At 50.7% G+C, this 21,148-nt stretch overlaps 9 protein-coding genes across 9 annotated transcripts; 4 read left to right on the forward strand and 5 right to left on the reverse strand.

Moving 5' to 3' along the window:
- Positions 1-1,553: 1,553 nt before the first annotated feature.
- N7506_006120 (uncharacterized protein) lies at positions 1,554-5,225 on the reverse strand (the record flags this gene model as incomplete). The annotated part of the gene is made up of 7 exons (XM_056955413.1): positions 1,554-1,813; positions 1,864-2,609; positions 2,704-3,130; positions 3,189-3,270; positions 3,326-3,407; positions 4,089-4,596; positions 4,691-5,225. The coding sequence occupies 7 exons, from the start codon at positions 5,223-5,225 to the stop codon at positions 1,554-1,556; spliced, it is 2,640 nt and encodes an 879-aa protein (XP_056809747.1).
- Positions 5,226-5,436: 211 nt separating this feature from the next.
- On the forward strand, positions 5,437-8,318 carry N7506_006121 (gamma-tubulin mipA; the record flags this gene model as incomplete). Its single annotated transcript, XM_056955414.1, has 5 exons — positions 5,437-6,347; positions 6,713-6,753; positions 6,860-6,978; positions 7,052-7,105; positions 7,167-8,318. 5 exons carry the CDS (start codon positions 5,437-5,439, stop codon positions 8,316-8,318), a joined length of 2,277 nt encoding a protein of 758 aa, XP_056809748.1.
- A 1,350-nt stretch (positions 8,319-9,668) lies between these two features.
- Positions 9,669-9,887, forward strand: N7506_006122 (uncharacterized protein; the record flags this gene model as incomplete). Its single annotated transcript, XM_056955415.1, has 1 exon — positions 9,669-9,887. The coding sequence occupies one exon, from the start codon at positions 9,669-9,671 to the stop codon at positions 9,885-9,887; it is 219 nt and encodes a 72-aa protein (XP_056809749.1).
- Positions 9,888-10,516: 629 nt separating this feature from the next.
- N7506_006123 (DUF1754 domain-containing protein) lies at positions 10,517-10,996 on the reverse strand (the record flags this gene model as incomplete). The annotated part of the gene is made up of 2 exons (XM_056955416.1): positions 10,517-10,654; positions 10,712-10,996. The coding sequence occupies 2 exons, from the start codon at positions 10,994-10,996 to the stop codon at positions 10,517-10,519; spliced, it is 423 nt and encodes a 140-aa protein (XP_056809750.1).
- Positions 10,997-11,450: 454 nt separating this feature from the next.
- Positions 11,451-12,716, reverse strand: N7506_006124 (serine/threonine-protein phosphatase 2A activator; the record flags this gene model as incomplete). The annotated part of the gene is made up of 1 exon (XM_056955417.1): positions 11,451-12,716. The coding sequence occupies one exon, from the start codon at positions 12,714-12,716 to the stop codon at positions 11,451-11,453; it is 1,266 nt and encodes a 421-aa protein (XP_056809751.1).
- An 894-nt stretch (positions 12,717-13,610) lies between these two features.
- Positions 13,611-14,533, forward strand: N7506_006125 (uncharacterized protein; the record flags this gene model as incomplete). The annotated part of the gene is made up of 2 exons (XM_056955418.1): positions 13,611-14,043; positions 14,097-14,533. 2 exons carry the CDS (start codon positions 13,611-13,613, stop codon positions 14,531-14,533), a joined length of 870 nt encoding a protein of 289 aa, XP_056809752.1.
- A 513-nt stretch (positions 14,534-15,046) lies between these two features.
- Positions 15,047-16,581, reverse strand: N7506_006126 (actin-related protein 2; the record flags this gene model as incomplete). Its single annotated transcript, XM_056955419.1, has 7 exons — positions 15,047-15,133; positions 15,186-15,263; positions 15,313-15,878; positions 15,937-16,162; positions 16,259-16,402; positions 16,455-16,501; positions 16,563-16,581. 7 exons carry the CDS (start codon positions 16,579-16,581, stop codon positions 15,047-15,049), a joined length of 1,167 nt encoding a protein of 388 aa, XP_056809753.1.
- Positions 16,582-17,491: 910 nt separating this feature from the next.
- N7506_006127 (NAD(P)-dependent oxidoreductase) lies at positions 17,492-18,571 on the forward strand (the record flags this gene model as incomplete). Its single annotated transcript, XM_056955420.1, has 4 exons — positions 17,492-17,509; positions 17,558-17,746; positions 17,796-18,259; positions 18,313-18,571. The coding sequence occupies 4 exons, from the start codon at positions 17,492-17,494 to the stop codon at positions 18,569-18,571; spliced, it is 930 nt and encodes a 309-aa protein (XP_056809754.1).
- A 348-nt stretch (positions 18,572-18,919) lies between these two features.
- Positions 18,920-20,546, reverse strand: N7506_006128 (bZIP transcription factor; the record flags this gene model as incomplete). The annotated part of the gene is made up of 2 exons (XM_056955421.1): positions 18,920-20,049; positions 20,099-20,546. 2 exons carry the CDS (start codon positions 20,544-20,546, stop codon positions 18,920-18,922), a joined length of 1,578 nt encoding a protein of 525 aa, XP_056809755.1.
- Between the last annotated feature and the right edge of the window lie 602 nt (positions 20,547-21,148).

The raw sequence follows: 21,148 nt of genomic DNA on the forward strand, positions 1-21,148 counted from the left end.
CAAACGGGACACGGGATATAGGGCTGGGAAGGCAGCAATCAAAAAGGAAATTAATCAAAGACGTATCCGTACTTTGAGTCTCCATTTTCCTTGGCCTGCGGAGTCAGATCGGATATAAATAGTGGCGACGTATCTTAGCGCCAATTGACAGGGGGTCATATCAAAAAGTCCCCCCCCTCTCAAAGACAAACGGGCCTCCTGGCGTATTCGGTGAAACATTAAATCCCCCTGGCGCCCGAAGAGGGGGGGCCACTTTTCTTTGTCTGGCCCAGTAACAATGGCGCCTTTGACGGGGGTTAGAGGGACAATTTGATGTCGTGGGGCTGATCGTCTTGAAATCAATTGGGGCGGCAACGGCAGATCCTGGCTTGGGATCTGGAAATGGCCTGCATATGCAGTTTAAAAGTCGACCTATCGCTTCGTTCACACCGAACCCAAGCTTTGAGTTCAATCTACACAGTATGCACTCCGTACGGAGTACTTCGTACTGCTAAAAGCCAAAATTCATGCACTACACCTCGGTCGCCTCTCTTATTTCTCCGTCAAAAAAACATGGAAATGATTTGCATCGTAAATTAATTTGCGCGGTGGATCTGATTCGTGGGTACAACACACAATGCGATCGCCACTATGGCTACATCAAGCAAGAGATACAGCACGGTAGATAATCACACGCGTTTAGTCGCTTGCTCGGACCACTAGGCAAAAAGCCATGCATACTTAGTGCACAGGGATATTACTCCATGTTCGTAATCTAAACCTTGGATTGCTAAGAGTTTCCCCAAGATATGAGCACGCCACGGGGCGCCGTCCATAAATCAAGATATACACATAAAGTGGAACCCTGAGTCGATTCATTTCTTCACTTACAGTGGATAATACCTGTAGAGAACCCATTTCTCATCCGGACTGACCGAACTGACCGATATGCGTATAACCACGTCTCGGACATACCCGACTACCACCAGGAGACGACAGTTGGAACTAAATTACACTCACCAATCGCGATGCCAGGAAGCTGCTTTTTAGTTTCGGTTTCCCACTTAGGAAGTTCGTATTGCAAACTTTGGAACTTCGATTGCTGAACCACAAACCGTCACAGTCTGGGGCGCAACGCGAACCGCCCGGACCACCCGAACTCACCCGAACTCTAACCACATCCTTGGGATGCGTACTCCCATTATCAGTTTGCTGGTTCGAGGGCCGAAGGATTGAAAACTTTGGAATGTATGTATAACATTGCCGATGCGCACTTCATTGTCTTGATACAAATAATTACCGACTGCCAAACTTGAAGATAATGACATGACTCCACTATCAAGATTCTAGTTGTGCGAATGATCGTAATGCCCAGGTGATAGGGTCGATTTGGATACTCTAGAGAGGAGAAGACAGGAAAACGCCATGCAGACCTCCCGACCGGTATGAAATGGGGAGAACATTGCAAAATGAACTGGCTGTACAAGAAACCAAACACAATAGACAAACGCTCGAACGAAAGATAAATGCTGTGCGTAAAAAGACCCCAATGCGAGTTCGAAAAATGCCATGATCTAATCGTCGCTATCAGACTCGACTTGGTCGTTCTCTAGATGCTTCTTCCGCTCCTCATTCAGCTCCCTGTATGTGCTGAAGCTCAGCATGAAAAACGCCACCATGATCAGTATACCTCCGATGATAGATGCCATAGAAAGCGGCTCCCCGGTGCGGAACCAGTCCACAAGGGCGACAAGGAAAATGGTAAGGAGGGCCGCTACGGATGAAAGAACGGGTGAGGTGAGAGAGATGAGCACAAGGAAGGAGCCGGAAAATGCTGCTTTGGTGTTAGTTTGCCTACCATAATGTTGCCGTTTTGATACTTACTGGCATTGGCCGCGACCGAGATGATCAACATCCACGCCGCCTCGCCCGTTGGCCACTCAAATGTCTCCCATCCCAACCAATGCAGCAACGGAATTGGGATCCACAGAACCAACAAGGTGAAACACCCAATGAGACTGCCGAAAGTGTTGGCAAAGATAGTACCCCGACCGGGGCTGGTGCCTTCTGGAGGGCAAGCAAAGCGCTTGTAAAGCACTTCGTACAGACCGTAGAGAATACTTCCGATGCCAATGACGATGTTTCCCAGCAATCTGTTCTGCACGCTGTTATCCGGCTCGCCTCCCTTGGAGGCCTTCTTCTCGGGTCGATCTCCATACGCAACCACCATCACACCGATAGTGGCCACAGCTACAGAGAACACCTTGTCGAATCGCAGCTTCTCATTCAAGAGTGGAATGGAGAATGCGTACGCGAAAAAGGCAGAACAATTGTAGATTGCGGTCAGATCACTGGCTGTGGTCATATTGACCGCCACATACCATGATCCTCCCGCAATGGTAAGTGCGCTGGTTACAAAGGCGGTTGTCTTGGCCATGTAGCGGATAGGCGAGCGATTCGACGCGCGGGTACTCAGATGGACTTCTTGAGATGCGACCATCTGCGCGGTGGTGCGGACGAGCGAGACATGACGACGCCAGAAAGCATCCCACGAGAGCGACCGTTTCTGTAACCGAAGGATGCCGAGCTGAACCACCCATAGAAGAGACCAGGAACCGTGGGTCATATAGCTGCATAGGAAAATACGAGTAAGCGATTACATCCTGGGTGCTTTGTTTTCGCATGGGCTTGTTGCGAGGGCTCATGTTCCGAATCCGAACTTACAGCATGCAATACGGCTTCTTCCATCCGAGCTCATTTTGGATATATGAGGCTGTCTCCGTTTGTACCACAAAGCTAATAAGGCTTAGAACGAGGAACCCCGATGCGACCATGTACTTTTTCTTGGTTGCCTGGGCGGCATCATGTTCCGGGCTTTTACTCCGAATTGTCGGTCGCCTAGTGTGGTGTAGCATGGGGCGGGCTTCTGTGTCGGCATTTCCAAAGCTGGATCGTGACCGGCGATGGTGGTCTTCTGTGAGGAGAGGCTGTTGGGAGCGGCCATCCGTTGGGCGGTGCAATGGGGGGCGGTTGACGGCCATATCGTCGTCCGAGTCTGGATAATCGTGGACTGGGTCCGGGGTCGAGATCACCCGCGGCTCTGCAAGCTCAACGCTATCGGAAGCCACAACGTCGTCGGTGAGAGTATGCGCTAATTGGCTGGACTACCTTGACATGAACTCCGCCAGGAGTGTTCTGGTCGGATTTACTGGCTGTGTGGGCCAAGGTCGTTAGGAAAAGGAGGGCGCTGTTGAGATGCCAGTCATCCGGCTGATATAGCGACAATTGAACCTTTTCAAAAAGGTAACCATCAAGTCAAATTCCACGTGTTCAATCTATCCCATACCACACCGTTGGGAGGACACGAATATGCGATTCTGAAGCCGCTTGGGACGAATAGGCAGGGTCGAGAGCGGCGAGAGTTGCGACTAGTAGGTCCAGTATAGCCGTAGAAAGGATGAAAGGTTTCAGCAGGAATCAGGTAAAGCACATCGAGAACTCTCCACGAAATGACCGTCTTCAGTTGGCGTCACAGGGGTCCCGCTTTTCGATTGCACGTGATATGGGGCATACGCTAGGCTGAATTAGGGCTAGCGTATGCGCCCTATGTCATTGGGGGCTGCCCAGATGTACAGGCGCCCCAAGGATGACGAGGCCGCTACTTGACCTTGACCCTTCCAAGGTTGGCATGCTCTTAAAATAGATCATGAGACTCAGTTTCGTGATGCTAGGCCTTTCCGATATTCTCCTAGTTTATGCGTTTAGTAAGAACATCTGACTATTGGTAGAAGTGCCAGCTGCCGACCTGGGCAGCGCCCCACACAAGATAAGCAAAGCACACTTGCTGAGTATGACAGGTGGTTTCCAGATTCCAAGGTTCACACACGTTCGTCCATTGCTAGTCATCCATGCATATACCCGTGGACGTGAATGTAACTGAATGCTATATGAGCCTCCCGAGGTCTATCCCCGCTTGCGTGTAGTCTTTCAATACAAAATAGTAGGCAAAAAGACAGCAAAACTAATGGGAAAGACTTCTACTTTCAAAGGTCATATCACTCAGCCCGGGGCTTTTTCCAAATCATAAGTGCAGAAGAAGCCTATTTTACGCCTTAGGTCCGAACACGGCCTTTTGGGTATCATAGGTGTAGTTCAAATCCAAATGCCAATAGTTGGGAGAGTTGGACTTGGCAACCAACCAGGCTTGGTCAAGCGCCTGGACGACCTCTTCCGGAAGAGGGCCCTTCTGCAGGTCAGCGAGATTAGTCTCAAGCTGACCGAAGCTGCTAACTCCAACCAGAACGCCATCACGACCACCGTTGTCCATTCGCAGGGCTGAATGATGGCGAACCCAACGCAGGGCTGTCTCCAGCAAGGTGAGACCGTGCTTTGCAGCAACAGGCTCAATGATACTCAGGGCCTCAAAGGTAGCATCTCTGAAATAACGCTTTCGGTAGTTGGGACCGGTGGAGCCTGCATCACTGTACCTGCCTTCCGCGGGAACATCCTGTGACTTGTATTTGCCAGAGAAAAGTCCACCGGCAAGGGGATTGTAAATAACAATATCAAGACCGTACCTGTGGCAGGCCGGGACAAGTTCAGTCTCAATATTGCGTGCTTTTAATGGTAAATTGCGTCAGTCAACAGGCCACGTTTTTCAACAAAGATGGTACGATGTGTGAAGACAAAGGCAGGGGTATGTGCCACTCACTAATAGCGTTGTACATAGCTTGGAAGATCGTTGGACGAACCCAGCCCCTTTCAGCGCAGAGAATACAAATCTCTGCTACCTCAAAGGCAGTGAAGTTACTGAGACCAAACTGTACGAATTTGCCCTCTTTGTGTAATTGGTTCACAGCCTCAAGAGTCTCGGCAAACGGAGTGCCACGATCTGGTGCATGCAGGTAGAAAATATCGACAGTGTCGGTTTGCAACTCCTTGAGCGAAAGCTCCAACTTCTCGCGGATAACGTCGGGTTTGTGGCCACCGGCTTCGTGAGGATACCATTTGGTGGCCAGGGTCAGGCCGCGTGACTTCCAGTTTGCCTTCGCGGTGAATGCCTCTTGCTGTCCACCAACATAGATACGGGCAGTGTCGATTTCATTAAACCCCTGCTGCTGGAAGTAATCAAGACATTTGTTGTATTCATCGAGAGAGGTGATTCGGGCGCCCTTGGACTCATCGGGACCAAAGGTCATTGTCCCAAGGATCACCCTGGGCTGCAAGTTTTGTACGACAAGAGGCATGATGTAATAATTGTGATTGGATTTAGAAGTTGCAAGGATGCTGAAGGTAGTTGTAAGTTGCGGGTAAGCTGTGCGCGGGGATGGCGGGGCGGCGGAGGATCCCGATAACTGATAACGCGGAGACGATTGCGACTTCAAGCATCCTTGTTCGTCTTTGCTAGCAGAGGATTTCATTGTATAAGCTTCGGTTGATCATAAATCCTGCCTCACGATGAGCTCCACTCTTGAACATCGGTATGATGAAGATCAGATCCTACGCCTTGATCCGAGGAAAGGCGAGCGAGACTACAGCATCTTGATCATCAACCCCAATACCTCGACGCATATGACCGATGCCCTGAAGCCCATCCTCGCAAGCTTGAACTATCAGGATGTTCATATAGAGTACTTCACTGCTCCTAACGAACCAGTCGAGGTCGACGGAACCGAGGTCCAACCAATTGACAGCATCAACAATGCCGCGGAATCTTGTCAGTCGGCATTGAACTGCTGGTCTGTCCGGGGCCTAGTTGGCCATTACGATGCGTTTCTAGTTGCATGCTACTCCGCACACCCATTTGTCGGAAAGCTTAGGGAGGACATCAAGTTCTTCGAAGAGGAACACCAACCACCAAGAAACAAATATGTCACCGGAATCTTCGAAGCATCTATCACCGCTGCACTGTCCCTGGTTAGTGGATTTGCACTGGAAAATCCGATTGAGCCCGCCGAAAAACTCCACAAACACCAAGAAAAGGGCAGTTTTGGCATCGTGACCACAGGATCTGCGTGGAAGGAGGAGCTCACCAATGGGGTCCAAGGCGCGCTGGGTTACAGCGATGAGGACGAAGAATCCTCGCACTTTGCAGGCGTCGAGACTACCGGATTGACAGCAATTGAGCTTCATACGACCGAGCCAGAAGAGGTGCGACGGAGAATCATTGAAGCCACCCGCGGCCTGCTTCGCAATTCGAAGACCCGTGTGAAGGTAGTCTGCCTGGGCTGTGCGGGCATGGCGGGTATGGAAGAGGCTGTCCGCGAGGGCTGTGTTCAAGAATACGGTGACCGCGAAGGCAGCCGTGTCCGAATTGTGGACGGAGTTATTGCAGGTGCCGGAAACCTCATCACAGCTTTGAAGGCCGGGTTTTGAGGAAAGTCTACCAAGATTGATTCGGTCAATTGAATCAACCAGCACTGTTCCAGATTAATGTAAAAGCCAGTCATAGCCAGGAGAACTCGAACAATATTTGAATTACTCCGTATAAGTCCAGATTAAAATTAGGGCGAACGAATTGGCTGTTGCTGTAGGGCAGCGAATTGATGCCTTAAGGCCACAATGTCGGCCAAAAAGTTCCCCGCGTCAGCGCGATACGCGTTGACGGGCTCCAACTCCTCGACGGCTTCTGCTAAAGAAAGATGCCAAGGTTCGTCAGCCCCTCAAATCAAGATAGAACTGATGGATCTATTCCCATGTGATAACCCGACTCTAACTTCTGAGTGAATTGCAGAGAAATCATCACAATCCAAGCCGGCCAGTGCGGCAACAACGGTACGTGATGCACTTCCACAAGCTATTCCACAAGATTCCCGACCCTACTCTGTTTATCGAAGCTTGGAAGGCTGTTTGAACTTTCACTAACTCCTGCGACCTTTAGTCGGCAGTCAGTTTTGGCAACAGCTGTGCCAGGAACATGGAATCAGCGCAGATGGAAACTTGGAGGAGCATGCGACTGAGGGCGCAGCCGGCGATCGCAAAGATGTTTTCTTTTACCAGGTAAGTCATGCGAATATGAGAGATAATAAAAAGTCTCCCTTTTGACAATATCATGAGCTAACATCCTGGACAGAGTGACGACACCAGATACATTCCCCGGGCGATCCTACTCGACCTAGAACCCAGAGTCAGTCATTCCCAGCGACTAAAGCGAGCGTCTTATTGTAGCTAACACAAAACCTACTCAGGTCCTGAACACTATCCAGACCGGTCCCTACAAAAATATCTACAACCCCGAGAACTTCTTCGTCGGACAGCAAGGTATCGGAGCCGGTAACAACTGGGGTACCGGATATGCCGCAGGAGAAGGTGTGCAAGAAGAGATCTTCGACATGATCGACAGAGAAGCAGATGGAAGTGATTCATTAGAGGGCTTTATGCTGCTACATTCAATCGCCGGCGGTACAGGTTCTGGACTCGGCAGTTTCATCTTGGAGCGCATGAACGATCGGTTCCCGAAGAAGCTCATTCAAACATACTCCGTTTTCCCGGATACGCAATCGGATGTTGTCGTCAATCCTTACAACAGCTTACTCGCCATGCGACGATTGACTCAAGATGCCGATTCTGTGGTCGTCTTGGACAACGGCGCTCTGTCGCGCATCGTCGCAGACCGGCTCCACGTCCAGGAACCTTCGTTCCACCAGACTAATCAGCTTGTGTCAACGGTCATGTCTGCATCTACCACCACTCTACGATACCCCGGATACATGCACAACGACCTCGCAGGCATCATCGCCTCACTCATCCCCACGCCACGCAGCCATTTCCTCCTTACCTCATACACGCCGTTCACAGGTGCCAACATTGAACAAGCCAGGACAGTGCGCAAGACTACAGTCCTCGATGTGATGCGTCGCCTGCTGCAGCCCAAGAACCGCATGGTCTCTGTTAACCCCAGCAAGTCCAGCTGCTACATCAGTATTCTCAACATCATCCAAGGCGAGGCTGACCCGACCGATGTGCATAAGTCCCTGCTGCGCATTCGGGAACGCCGACTTGCATCATTCATTCCGTGGGGCCCAGCAAGTATCCAGGTCGCGCTTACCAAGAAGTCCCCTTACATTGAAGAAACCGGGCACCGAGTCAGCGGTCTCATGTTGGCCAATCACACGTCGGTTGCGACGCTCTTCAAGCGCATTGTCCAGCACTATGACAAGCTGCGCAAACGCAATGCTTTCCTGGAACAGTACAAGAAAGAAGCACCCTTTGCGGATGGGTTGGGCGAATTTGACGAAGCACGGGCGGTGGTGATGGATCTGATCGGCGAATATGAGGCAGCCGAAAAGGACAACTACCTAGACCCGGATGCAGGCAAGGCAAACGAGCTCGGAGTATGATTTCAGATGTAAGATTTCCCACTTCGCACGGTGGTCATCTGTTTTACCTTTTCCCTTTTTTTTCCGTCTTTTTGCTTTTTCCTTTTAATGCGGGAAAGGGGGTTTCGGGCGCATCGGTCTGCGCCGGCGTTCTCATTTTCGGTTCTCCGTCTCAAAAACCCTTAACCAGTGGACATATGAAACCAATCCATCTTATTTAAAATCCCATTGACCACGTAGCCCGTATAGAGGATGTCAACGTGGACAAAGAATTGCAACCTGTACTGGACTAAGTTGGTAGTTCTCTGCAGGCGTGGGGGGATCCGAGCAATTGGGTAGCAGAGGATCAACCCTCACTTTTGTTTTAGCGTTGACGCCTGAGTATACATACACAAAGGAATGGCAACCCTGGAATATGGACATGCTGGCAGACTGTTAGCGATGTAATAGCTCCACGCGGATCATCGTGCGCTAGATAGGCTTGGCAGACGACTCGTCGTATCGAGCACCTCACGGAGATCAAGGAGTACTCCGTACGGGGTATCCGTAACTTTAAGTGAATTCTGAGGAGTACTGCGGTGGAAGAAGTCCGGATGAACCTCTTGCCACCAATAACCGCGTTTACCGTGTGGCGAAACGTGGCCTTGTTACTCTCGGAACCTAGAACAGGTGATGAAGAGAGAGAAAAGTACACAGCTGACTAGAGAGTATCACGTGCAAAGGATATAGAGTCAGGGTCACGATGGCCCGGTGGTATGCTAGGAGATTAGGAGACTAGGATACTCTAGTATGACCAGAGTCGGTAAGAGTCACAGATTATAAGGGGGAGACACTATAGCATGATAATTGCATCTAGATGAGAATAGACCAACCACTCTCCGTATTAAAGAATTAAATAGAGTACACCAATCACACCCAGTAAGGCAAATCACTTAAAATCCATTTCAATCCACGTAATTCCACAAATTGAACTAAATTGACTGGAAAAGGACATTAATCTAACGAATTAACCCCCTTCAAAGCCCCCTAAACCCGCCCGAAGAAGACTAGAGGGACTTCGAACCTTCTGGGAAAACTCCACCTAATCCACCCAAACTCCACCTGGACACCTCTACTTCCGTCACTGTCGCCTCACCTGAGTCAGCCCGTTTTCCTGGTTCTCTAGGAAGTTTCTCTCTTTCTTTGGCTTTCTCCCGCGTCTTCCGACTATATATATACCCTGACACCCTTCTACCCCCTCTCTTTCCTCCTTTCCTACTCCCAGCACCACATCACATCATTCCACCTCAACATCACACCTCTACCCGGTCCCACCCTACGCTTCCGATCTTCACCTCCGCATCTGGGCGCTTATCTTCGCAACCTCACACAATGCCTCCTCGCAAGCCCCGTTGCAACTTCAAGGAGTGCAAGGAAGCCGCTCAGCGCATCGTCGGCGATTGCAGTTTCTGTGCCGGCCACTTCTGCTCCAAGCACCGCATGCTCGAGGCTCACTCCTGCACCGGCCTGGAGGACTGCAAGAAGGAGTCACATGCTCGCAATGCCGATAAGCTCAACAGTGAGCGCACCGTCGTCGTCAAGGGCGTATGAGGCCACTCTTTCCACAAAGTGATACATTATCAACATCTTCGCCTCTGCCTCCGCTCTCAACCCCGACGCCCTTACCATAAGGGGGTCCTCCCCCATCCTCCGACCTCGGTTCGCAGCCGCCCGGTCCGGCTTTTCTTTCTTGCGCATCATGGGTTTAGCGCGGTGTTTCGTCTCTTTCCTGAGGGGTGTCTTTCCTTTCTACGTTCTGATCTATATTTAGATCGCTATTGGCCACGGCCGTGATTTGTGACTTTGGGCTGTTCATTTGCATGGCGTTATCTCTGGTTTTCTTATTGAAGTCTTCTTTCTCTCTACCTGCATCTTCTGGGTTCTTCTTTCGGGACTTAATAGAGCTCCGTTGTTCTAGCCATCAATTATATGTCCGGGTTACCGTGACTTCAACTCCATCATCCTTCTCCAGTTATCGCACCCTTATCTCTCTATCGTAGGTAGTGGAATCACCCGTGATCATTGAACGTTGGCCGTAGCCTGATGTCTCCACTCTGGGGATCATCGGATGAATTGTCTCGAATACATGTACAAAAATGCTAGCTGTAATGAAATCACACTGGAGCCGCCCGACAAAGTATGCCCGATCAACCGGGTCCGATCTTCGGCCTGTATAGTAGTCAGCAAACCATCCCGATTCCCAACAGTAGAACCACATACATGTCGTGATGCTCACTCAATCGACTGAGATATTTGTTCAGATCTTCCACACGCTCCTTATGAGTCTTGACGCCATCGCGCTGAAGTCGCTCATGTAACTAGTTCAATCAGCATATGCCCAAGGCCCAAAAAAGCTCTTTCGCAATCAAACCTACCCGCTTGCGCCGAATCTCTTCATATTTCCTCTCGGTCTCCGTCTTCCCAGGATTATCCCATTCCCTCTCCTCACCAGACTTCACTTCCTCGTCTTTCTCACCCCGTTTCTCCAGCCCAGTCTCGGTATTCGCGTCTGCGTCTGCCTTTGCATTTGCGTCGCTTTCTACCTTCTCTTCCTTCTTCTTTGTGCTCTTCTTCTTCTTTTTCTCGATCCGTCCTCCACTGACTTTGCTCCCCTTTAGCTTGAGCTTACCGCCACCGATGGAATACTCATCGCCTGCCATAGTGGGCCTGTTGGGTGACGCAATGTGATATCCTTTGCGCTGGCGGTGTGGCGTGGCGCCCGTGGATGATGTGCGCGTGCGGAGTAAGAGGGGGAGAGAACGCCGGTGTGGTGGAACGGTGGGGGCGTTGGGATTTGCGCCTAAATAGCGCGGTAATGATACTGTGGTACTGTGGTGTGCTAGTCCCCTTGGATCAGCATGTCTGTGTACTTGAAAACGGAGTGAGTTGGAGGTGCAGATTGAGGTTGGGGGTTGGGCCAATCAGAGGCGGTGGCGGGTTGGATTATCTTTGCAGATCTATATCACGAACTTGGGTCTGGTTACAAGTTACATTTCTCATTTTTTTTCATTTTATAAATCAGAGGTCTGAGGACTTGTCTTGGTATTTTGATATGCTTTGCTAGTTCATGATTATTTTCATTAAATTTTAGACATTTCCTGAATGACGGTCGTTTTAGTCAAAGGGAATTGGGCGTAGGTTTGATCCACCCATGCGCTTACGCATCTCCGCGCCTGCGGCCACGGTACTGGGTACCTTGATACCACAGCAATCGCCAAACCAGTCTGCACTTTCATGGGGATGGTCGTGGCCATGGGCATGGTCATGTCCGTCATGCTCTCCAACATCGCCTTCTGAGGGATCACTCATGCCTTCGGCGGCAGACAAGAGGCTTCCGAACAGGAAGTGCTGCATGATAGGAAGTTTACCCAGAACTTCCTTGACGAACATCTTCTTCATGCCACTCTCAACCTTTATCCAGTTCTTGGAGCCAGAGATATCATCCAGCATGGGACTGTGCCAGCGCAGACCCTTGACTGTCTTCACACTGTCTACCCAGCGAACCTGATCCAAGTAAAGATAGTTATCTCCCTCCTCATCCAGAGTCGCTGTGTTGTGAATTCCCAGTGGGGTGATGTAAGGATGGCTCACGAGCTGACTCGCACCGAATAAGAATGGCAAAAAGTGGTAGTCGTCCAGACCCCAGACACCATGTGACCCAGCCGGCTCAAGATAGTATGCCTCTTGAATTTCACGCATCAGATGCATGTACTCAATGTAAACCTTGACCACCACAGCGGGGAAATCCGTGGTAGAGATGAGGCCAAGCTGGTATAGACAGAGGAGCCACATCATGAAATTAAGTTCGTGTCCAGAGCCATAATCAATACGTTCTTGCGACCCTAGACAGTTGATCAGGTATGTTGATACTTCTTCAGTTGCGGCGGTGTCCTTCAGTCCTAAAATATCGGTGTGCCATGATGCGCTTTGAGCTTTCACATCGTCGCAGAGTTGACGGAAGGCGGGATTGCCGAAGCGAGATCCGCCTTGGTCGATTGGAGGGTTTTTGGCCAGAAGCACCCGAATCTGATTCACGACCGAAAGGACCTTGGAGATGGGTTCGGTTTCAGCCTTCTTCTGAAGGTCGGTGACCGAATGGCCTCGCACGGAGTCGGAAAGCCCGAAAACAAAAGCGAGAACAAGCTTGTAAGTTGGAGAGGAGAGGAAGAGTTCGTGGTCCTTGTGGGAGAGGATTCGGCGGATTGGTTTGCGGTATGCGTGAGCCGAGAGGTCTGGCGGCGAAGGGAGGGGAGGAGTGATTGGTGTCGGATCTCGGGAGTTGGTCTGCGGTCTGCGATTATTTGACCGCAATTCAGATAATTTCTTCGACAGATCAACCTTTCCGGTCGGTTGGGACGGTGTAGCAGTCTGTGACGCCATCTTTGAAGGTTTAAGTGAGGGGGTTGAAATCCCACTGCCCGCGGGCGATCATAACACCTCCAGTCAGCTCTGACCGCCTGCCGTAAAGAGATGAAAGTCAGAATATCATATTCGGATCCCCAATCCCTTATATCCAAGACTTCCTTTACTCGACCAATCATAACTACTCGATGATTAGTTGGAAGTACGGCAAAAAAGACAGCAAAAAAGACAGTAAAAAGGATAGCAAAAAAGACAGAATACCTAGGTATAAGCAGCCTTGGAATAACGTCTAGTAAATATTGATCAATTCTGATGTCCAGGTGTTTATAGAAGGGATAGTGATACTCCGTAAGTCAGCGCACATTGAGCTAATACACAACTGCTCCGTTTTATAGCCAACTTTTGATGTCTTTTTGGCCGCACGTGAGCGCGGCACTCAGGCTTGTAATATTATTTTTGTGACTGCCTAGAGTACGAGCAAGGCCGAAGCGCATATTGCTCGAGTCAGTCAGTGCCAATAAGCCAGCAAGTGCATCTATGTACTCCGTCGGGGAGCTCGTAGCAACAATGCGGCTAGAACCAAAGTGGGTTAGAGTGGAGCGTGATCTTCCCCAGATCGGAGTCAGGTGACCTGGGATCATCATATTGTTTGCACACCTTTGCGCGAGGTCACATTGTGTACCACATGATGGGCAATACCCCCAAAGAGAATATCAAAACATGCGGATAGTGAGGTCTCTCGCCAGACACAACAGTCCTCTCTAACCTCGCCGTGAAAACCACCACTCGGCTGCCATCGACTGTCAGTTCAGGGTCCCAGGGTTCTCTATCCTTGCATATAAACTCCGTGCCCTTGAAGGTACGATTGGACAATAAGCTTCCGCAAGTGATCATACGAACGAGCACGCCATAATGAATACATTCGACTCATCGGCACCCCCGCCGACAGGCCCCTCCAGCTCTGCAGCAATGCAAAACACACAGTCACACACCTCCAGTGCAGAATCCTCCATGTCGTCGTCCCTCGGCAGCAGCCGGTCCCACGCGAGCTCCTCCCGAAACCGTGCGTCACACGCAAACTCACTTCACACCTCATCCCAAACCGAGTCCACCCCGATCAACACACCCGACCCCTCCAGACGCAACTACCAAACAACAGAGCAATCCGCCAGCTCCCAAATCAAAGACGCACCCAATAACGGACCGGCTATAAACGAACCGCAACAGACGAATCAAGATGCGACTCCCGAGTCTAGGCAGTCCTGGTACGGCCAGTTCGCAGATCGCTACGGTAGCATCGAGCTCGAGAACAAGGGAAGCGTAGCACGCGATCACCTCGCACTAGGTATGGCACGCGCATATGGGCACACAGCAGTATCTGACGATAGATTGCTATAGAGCGCACATTTTTAGCGTGGATGCGCACCTCGTTAGCCTTTGCTTCCATCGGCATCGCGGTGACACAGCTCTTTCGTCTCAACAGTGCTTCCTCAGACGCACAATCCCACAACTTCGACTCGTCATACAGTGCCCAGTCCGGCATTCTTCCACCCGGAATTAACCCAAGCTATGATTCGGCCGCATTCCATACATCCTCTGCTTCGGCGCGTCTCCGCAGTGTAGGCAAGCCCCTCGGCTCGACGTTCATTGGTGTTTCCATTCTCATTCTGATAGTCGGCTTTCATCGCTATTTCGAGAGCCAGTATTGGATTATTCGCGGCAAGTTCCCTGCTAGTCGGGGTAGTGTCGCTCTTACGGCCTTTGTGGCTGCTGCGCTAATCGTCGCTGCTCTCGCGGTCATTTTGGCCGTTTCGCCCGGCGCTGTTGAGGGCTAGTTTGCGTCTCTTTTACACTAACATCCCAGTATTTGGGACTTTGCGATTATATCAATTTGTTTCATTGCGTGCGCCACTGATATTTTCGGGGTTCTATGGTTTTACACATACGTTTGTGGTGGCATGCATGTAGCTCTTTTCGGACGACCAAGGTCAAGAGCTGACCTGGGACAGGAAGAAAGTACAGATTGAGTAGGGAACTGCATGAGCATCCACACTGTTATCATGTTTACGAGTCACTTATTGGTTATATAGCCTAAAGAACTTGATCGCAAGATCCATGAGAATATTTCGTTCTTTTCTGTCATGAGAGCCCCATATCCATCGGCGCCATACCAATTTACGCGCATTTTAATGAGCAATACAGAGTGATCGGTGTATTTCGACAATGATGAGATGGGGGCGAAGAAGAGGGTAAGAGAGAAAGAGGAAGGCAAAGTGGCTTGCAAACAATGCGAAGCAAAGAATCAAAGGGAAAAATAGCAGACCAAGAACCGCCTAAGTACAATTCGTTCATCGCGGGCCGAGCTTGTCCAGAGCACGAGCGCCCTGCTCTGCCCACTCCTGCTTGCTTACCCACATGTCTTCCTTGTCGGCAATCTGGTATCAATGTCAGTAAGAGTGAGACCGACACAGGATAGATTCGACGTACCAGATTGGCGAGCACAGCACCACCCAGGAACACCATGTGTCTCCGACGTGGGGGATCCTCGATGCGGACCTTGAATTTCTAGAAGAAAGTTAGCGCAGTCCGATTGTTTATGAGTTGTTCAACGCACGTTCAGACGTTCCGGGTCTCCTCCAAGGACCCTGGTGAGCCATAGTTGCTTCAATTCCTTCTCCAAACGCGAAGGCAGACCGGGGTACATGCTGCTACCACCGCTGAGAACGATGGCCTTGTAGAGACTGGAGCGAACATCCACATCGGCACCCTGGATACAGTTGAATAGCATCTCGGCAATACCTGGCTGGTCAACATCGACCAAGTGTGGCTGGAAGAGACACTCAGGAGCCTCGAAACGCTCGCTGCCGACACGGATGACACGGCCGTCAGGCAAGGTGTATGATTCGACCAAAACGGTGGTGTCCTCGGAAAGCTTCTTGTCCAGCTCGAGGTCGTATGAAACGTAAGCGAGCTTCTCCTTGATCTGGCGCACAGTCTCGAAATCGGCGGTTCGGTTGAGCGCATAACCGCGGCGCAGAAGGAGCGCAATCAGGTTGCGGGTGACGTCGCGACCGGCGACATCCAGTCGGCGGATGTGGTGATTCAGTACGGTTGATTCGTACACGGGGATAATGTGCGTCACACCATCACCGGAGTCGACAACCACACCGCTGCTCAGACCTATGACACCATAAATAAGCACCGATCTCCAATTCTGGCTGGCGTCATCACAACATACCCTGGGCATACAGTGCCAGCACCGCCTGGATCGCCACGTAGACACCACCGAACCCGTAACCCTCCAGCATCACCTCGGCCATCTGTTCACGGTTCTTGAGGGGGTTCATGGGAGGCTCCGTGAGGAGGATCTTGCGATCCGTAGGGTCGATCTTCATCTTATCGTAAAAGGTGTAGTTCCACAGATGTTGCATGTCGTCCCACTTCTTAACAATTCCATTTTCCATCTAGAGCAGCACAGGTTAGGCATTGACACAACACGCCGGGTTTGCGGAGAGGGCGGGGTAGAAGGGACTGGGACCAGAGGCCCCGGCAAGACGTACGGGGTAGCTGATCTGAAGCATCGATCGTGCGGCGGCAGCTTCATCTCCGCACATGATATCCTTGACCACCACATCGCTGCCTTGTTCCTCCGTTCGCAAGATGGGCCGCCCCACTATCGAGGGGAACTGGTGCTCTGGGAAGTTCTGGAGGGAGTATGAATTAGAAAGGAGCATATAATTAAGGTGAGCGACGTACCTGGGCGGCATAGCCGACCTTGAGGAAACCGGTTCCTCCATCGAGGACTGCGGAGTTGTTAGCTTAGCTTGGAGCTGGGACACGGTAGCCTGGGGGAACGGTGTGTACCAATGGGCATTTCCGCCATGGTGGGCGAATTGGAGGTATAGCAGTGATTGCAGTACCGCCAGCGACTGTGAATCTATATGGTACTCCCAGGAAGATCGAAATCGAGCAAGTTCGAGGGAGGGCGGAGGTGTTGGGGGTTGTTTGAAGTGGACGCCAACGACGGACGGAGCATCATAACTTACGTGACCGTACCGTACCTGATAGTCTCCCCCACAGCCACAACCGTATGACGACCACCAAGCTCTAACATGATCTGGAGTAGGCATTGGAGGTATTGGCAGCTTTCGAGGTCTACTTTGAAGCGATACACCTTACTGCGACATGTTACAAGTGTGTTATATCAACCTTGCTGTTTGCACATCTTGGTAATCTTACAAAATGTACGGTCTTGAACCGTGCTCCTGACTTTGGTCAAAGTTGATCCTGTCAAATGTAGACCAAATAAGCAAGTACAAATGGATACTATCAATCTAGACTATCTATAATGAAGCAGTGTTTTTGGCACTGCCAAGGCGAAAGGTGATGTCTAGATCTAGAGCTACGCGCTTACAAGGTTGCTACCCCGGAATGGTATACATGATACTCCGCATATAATAATCCAATGCAGGGCCGTTAAGCATTCAGACTAACCGAAAGAACCCCAGGTCTAGAATCGGCCCGATCCAGCTTTAGCATTATCGGAAGTAGACCTGTTGACACAGTCGATAGTGTAGGGCCGTTTGTCGGCCGACTCCGGATTTCCTCGGGAAACCTGTGTACTCCACCATCCCTATCGTCTCGCATCGCGCAGCTTCTTGGACGACAATTTGCTTCATTGAATCTCTGCAATAGTCTTAAAATCGGAATTGTATCGTTAGAACCGATAAACGAGGGTTCTCACTCGTTGGTCTTCACCGAATAACGCCAAAACAAACATCAAGACAGCAACGATGGTGCAAATTGGCTGGGTGAGTTGCTTGTATTGCTTCTATCGTCCCAGCTAACACATAACACAGTATGGCCTTGGCTCCATGGGCCAGGCAATGGCCTCCAACCTGCAACGCCATTTGGTTTCGAAGAAGGCCCTGAGTCTCATCTACTCCAACCGTACCATGTCGCGTGGAGCACCCCTGCAAGCGTTAGGGGGAACCCCGGAGCCTAACTTCGAGAAACTCGTCTCAAAGTGCGGGATCATTTTCACTATGGTAGGTTATTCATGGCATGAACGACAAAGAATCAGGCTAACCATGCCAGGTTGCAAATGACTCGGTCTTACAAAGCCTGCTGTCCAGCGCTATGAGTCAATCTCTCAAGGACAAGATCTTCGTCGATTGCTCAACAGTTCACCCTGAGACGGTGAGCTCGGCAGTATCTCAACTGAAGAGCAAGAATGCGTCATACGTAGCAGCCCCGGTTTTCGGTGGTAACCCCATTGCCGTTGATGGTAAGCTTGTGTTTGCAATTGGCGGCCCTAAGAGCGCGACCGAGGCTGTCAAACCACTAATTCAGGATGTGATGGGTCGTCGTGTGATCGAATGTGGCGAAGACGCTACCAAGTCCTCGCTTCTGAAGATTGCGGGCAACATTGTTACCGTGAATATGATGGAGGCCGTTGGTGAAGCCCAAGTCTTTGCTGAAAAGACTGGACTTGGAACTGGGCCTATGGAGGAGCTGATCGGGGAAGCCTTTGGACCTGTTGCTGGAGGATATTCCAAGAGGTACGTTGCTGTTCATCATTCTAGGGGTGTGAGTTCTGATGGCCGTTTTATAGATTGACTACTGGTGCCTATGCGCCTCCTTTGGATTCTCGTCCTGGGTTCGGCGTGTCTCTTGCTATCAAGGATGCTAGACACGCCATGGCCATGGCCAAGGAGCAGGGGGTTGAACTTCCCGGACTTGAGTTGGCTCGTGCTAACATGGAAGCCGCAAGAGACTTCGGCGGGGAATGCCTGGATAGCAGTGCTATGTATGGCACATTGCGCCAAAAAGCCGGGCTAGACTTCTGGAACGAGAAGAGTCGGAAGGAGTAGGAAGTTTGGAGTGTTTAAGATATGAAGTGTAATTATTGTGGTATAAATTTGTGTTCGCACACCCATCCAAATCGACGGCCATCTCCGTGGCATGCGCCTACCTTGTTTCTGAACTCCGCAATGATATAAAAAGAATTGAGATGAATATAGGAGAAGTGGTGTTGACTTTGTACAGGTCGGGAATTGCCTGCCAGCGATCTAACCGAAACAGAAAGAGAGAAAAAAAAAAAAAGAAAGAGAAAGAGAAGGAAGTGTGGTTCACATGTTCAAATCCAAATTCAACGTGGCCGAAGGCAGGCAGTTCATTCCCACTGGATCACGTCCAGGGATGCGGTCAATGCTCGTTCGCTAGGTAATCTGTGAACGCTTCAAGCCCTGGTCTTTGGGCTTGATTTGTGCAGTGTCTTCCAGAGCCGGGAACGTCTTCGCAAAGCAAGGTCCCAATGACCAATTTGACAAGTTCCGCATATGGCGTTCAAAGACAGGGTTGATAACCAACTCATCTGAATCACCTGCCGATAACAGACAGTCTGTTGCCTCGTAAGGCCAGTTCACACTGAGGTCACACGTAAACGGAATGAACCAGTTCTCAAAAGGATAGTCTTGATGGGATGAGATAATCCGATCTCGCATTGCCGGCCAAGGTACATAGTCCATCCAGACCGGATGGGCCTGTAGGATTTGCGTCGGACGAGGTGTGAACCACTCGGGAAGTCTTTCGTAGTTCTCTTGCGTTGGATAGATTTGCCATCGCATGAGAAGGAACATGACATAGAGCACGGCGACCTGTTCCGGTAGGGAGGAGATGTCTGGGAATGTGCGCAAAATATCCGTAAACACCTTGGAGACAGGATGTGAGTACACGCTCTTGTCTGGATTGAGCAGTGAGGAAACACTCGGGTATGGTGGGCCAGCAAGCTTTTGCCTTGGAATCCCCTGCGCGGCGTCACGCTGCCGGCTGTGTAAGAAATCCAATAAAATTGTATCTAGCGGACATGTCGCGGCGAGGTTCTGTATCGGAGCAGCGAACGCAGGTGGTCCACGACCATCAGCGTTGTTCAGTGTAGTCGGATACACCGGCGACTGGGTTTTCTGATGCGAGGAACGGAATGTCTCTGAGTTGCTGCGGCGCAACTCGATTTTGGGCACATTTTGAGACGGATCAAGGAGGAAATTGAACCCTAAACGCTCCTCTGAGCCCAGATCTAACCCGTGCGTGATGTTGTGGCGTTGTGAATCCAATGCGGAGCGGAAGGAGCTTGCTGGAGGTGGTCCAGTGGTACTGTTGCGTCGGCTCCTGGGTGTTGGTGCAGAGTGTGTAGGAGAGGGTGTGTCGAGGCTGGCCATGGACTCGGCATCTTGCTTCTCGACGGAGAGGTGCGTCTGTTGCGCGGAGGCAAATTGTTCGGTATCGGGGAAGGGGGGCGTATGGAGAGATGGTGGGGCAGTAGTCGGTATACATAAAGTAGGGAGTGTGTCTAGCTTCGTTAGCTTAGAGCTCAGACAACTCTGGTGCGCGCAACTTACCTGGGAGTTCTGGCTTTGCCATCAATGGCTGGATAATGTCCATCGCGGCCTTGAGGCCTTGGCGAAGCTCCAAATTCTCCGCCCGGATGGCCTCATTCTGGCGCAGAGCTGCTTGCAAATCGAGAAATGGCTTCTGAGAGGAGAGATCCCGGACTTGTTGCTCCAGGGCATCTATGTGGCCTTTGGTCCGTTCTCGGATTGCGCGTTGCGCCTGACGATCGTTGGCCCGCTTCTTCGCTAGCTGATCAGGGGTGAGGTTTGCGACGCCCCGTGAAGACATGCTGTTGAGCTTTCGCTTCCGCCCCGCTGTTGATGATCCATCCAAGAGTCCATCTGCGTCTATCGAAGTCGCGCGCGAAGGAATTGGCGAGTCGAGCCTATCGAGGGAAGGGGTCGGTTGCGATTGTGGCGGCGAGTAAGCCACATCCTTGGGAGTCTGGGTGGCCATGGCCTTGCAAACACACGGATGGCCATTCAATGAGATAGAAGCATTGAGGACTGGGGTAGGATGTGAGCATCGCGATCGGCAGGTGGGTCGAACTCGAACTTTTAGACTTTCATGCGTCTCGTATGATGACTACGAGTTTTCTACTTCTGGTTCATTCGGTTAATAAGGTAAATGGTTCTCAAGATACTTGGTCATACTAATACAGCCTTTTCTTCACAGTATATGACTGCTATGAGGGCCAATTCCGCTAGTCATTGCATATTTGGCATCCTGTGTTCGCCATACGGAGTAAGGCATTACTAGCTCCTACCATCTCCTAACACCTTGGCAGTCTCAATATTGAGAACAGTCCGCTATTTTCAAGACATCGCTTAAAACAAGTCTGTAATCGTACCGAGTATATTGATTTGTCTCACTTGAACTCTCAAAGCCATTGTACAACAATATCTCTGTTTTGATGTTCAATACTCTCCAATGCCCAAGACTACAAAGTCTATGACGGAAATACGAGTAGATTATTCATGGAAACTATCCACTATGTTGATCAATTGAAGGATTAAGTCGGCCAGAACGAGTTGTATTATAGATTATTAGTATAGTAC

Source organism: Penicillium brevicompactum (assembly GCF_028827555.1).
Source record: "Penicillium brevicompactum strain IBT 35665 chromosome Unknown utg000005l_segment0_segment0, whole genome shotgun sequence".
Lineage (NCBI taxonomy): Eukaryota > Fungi > Ascomycota > Eurotiomycetes > Eurotiales > Aspergillaceae > Penicillium > Penicillium brevicompactum.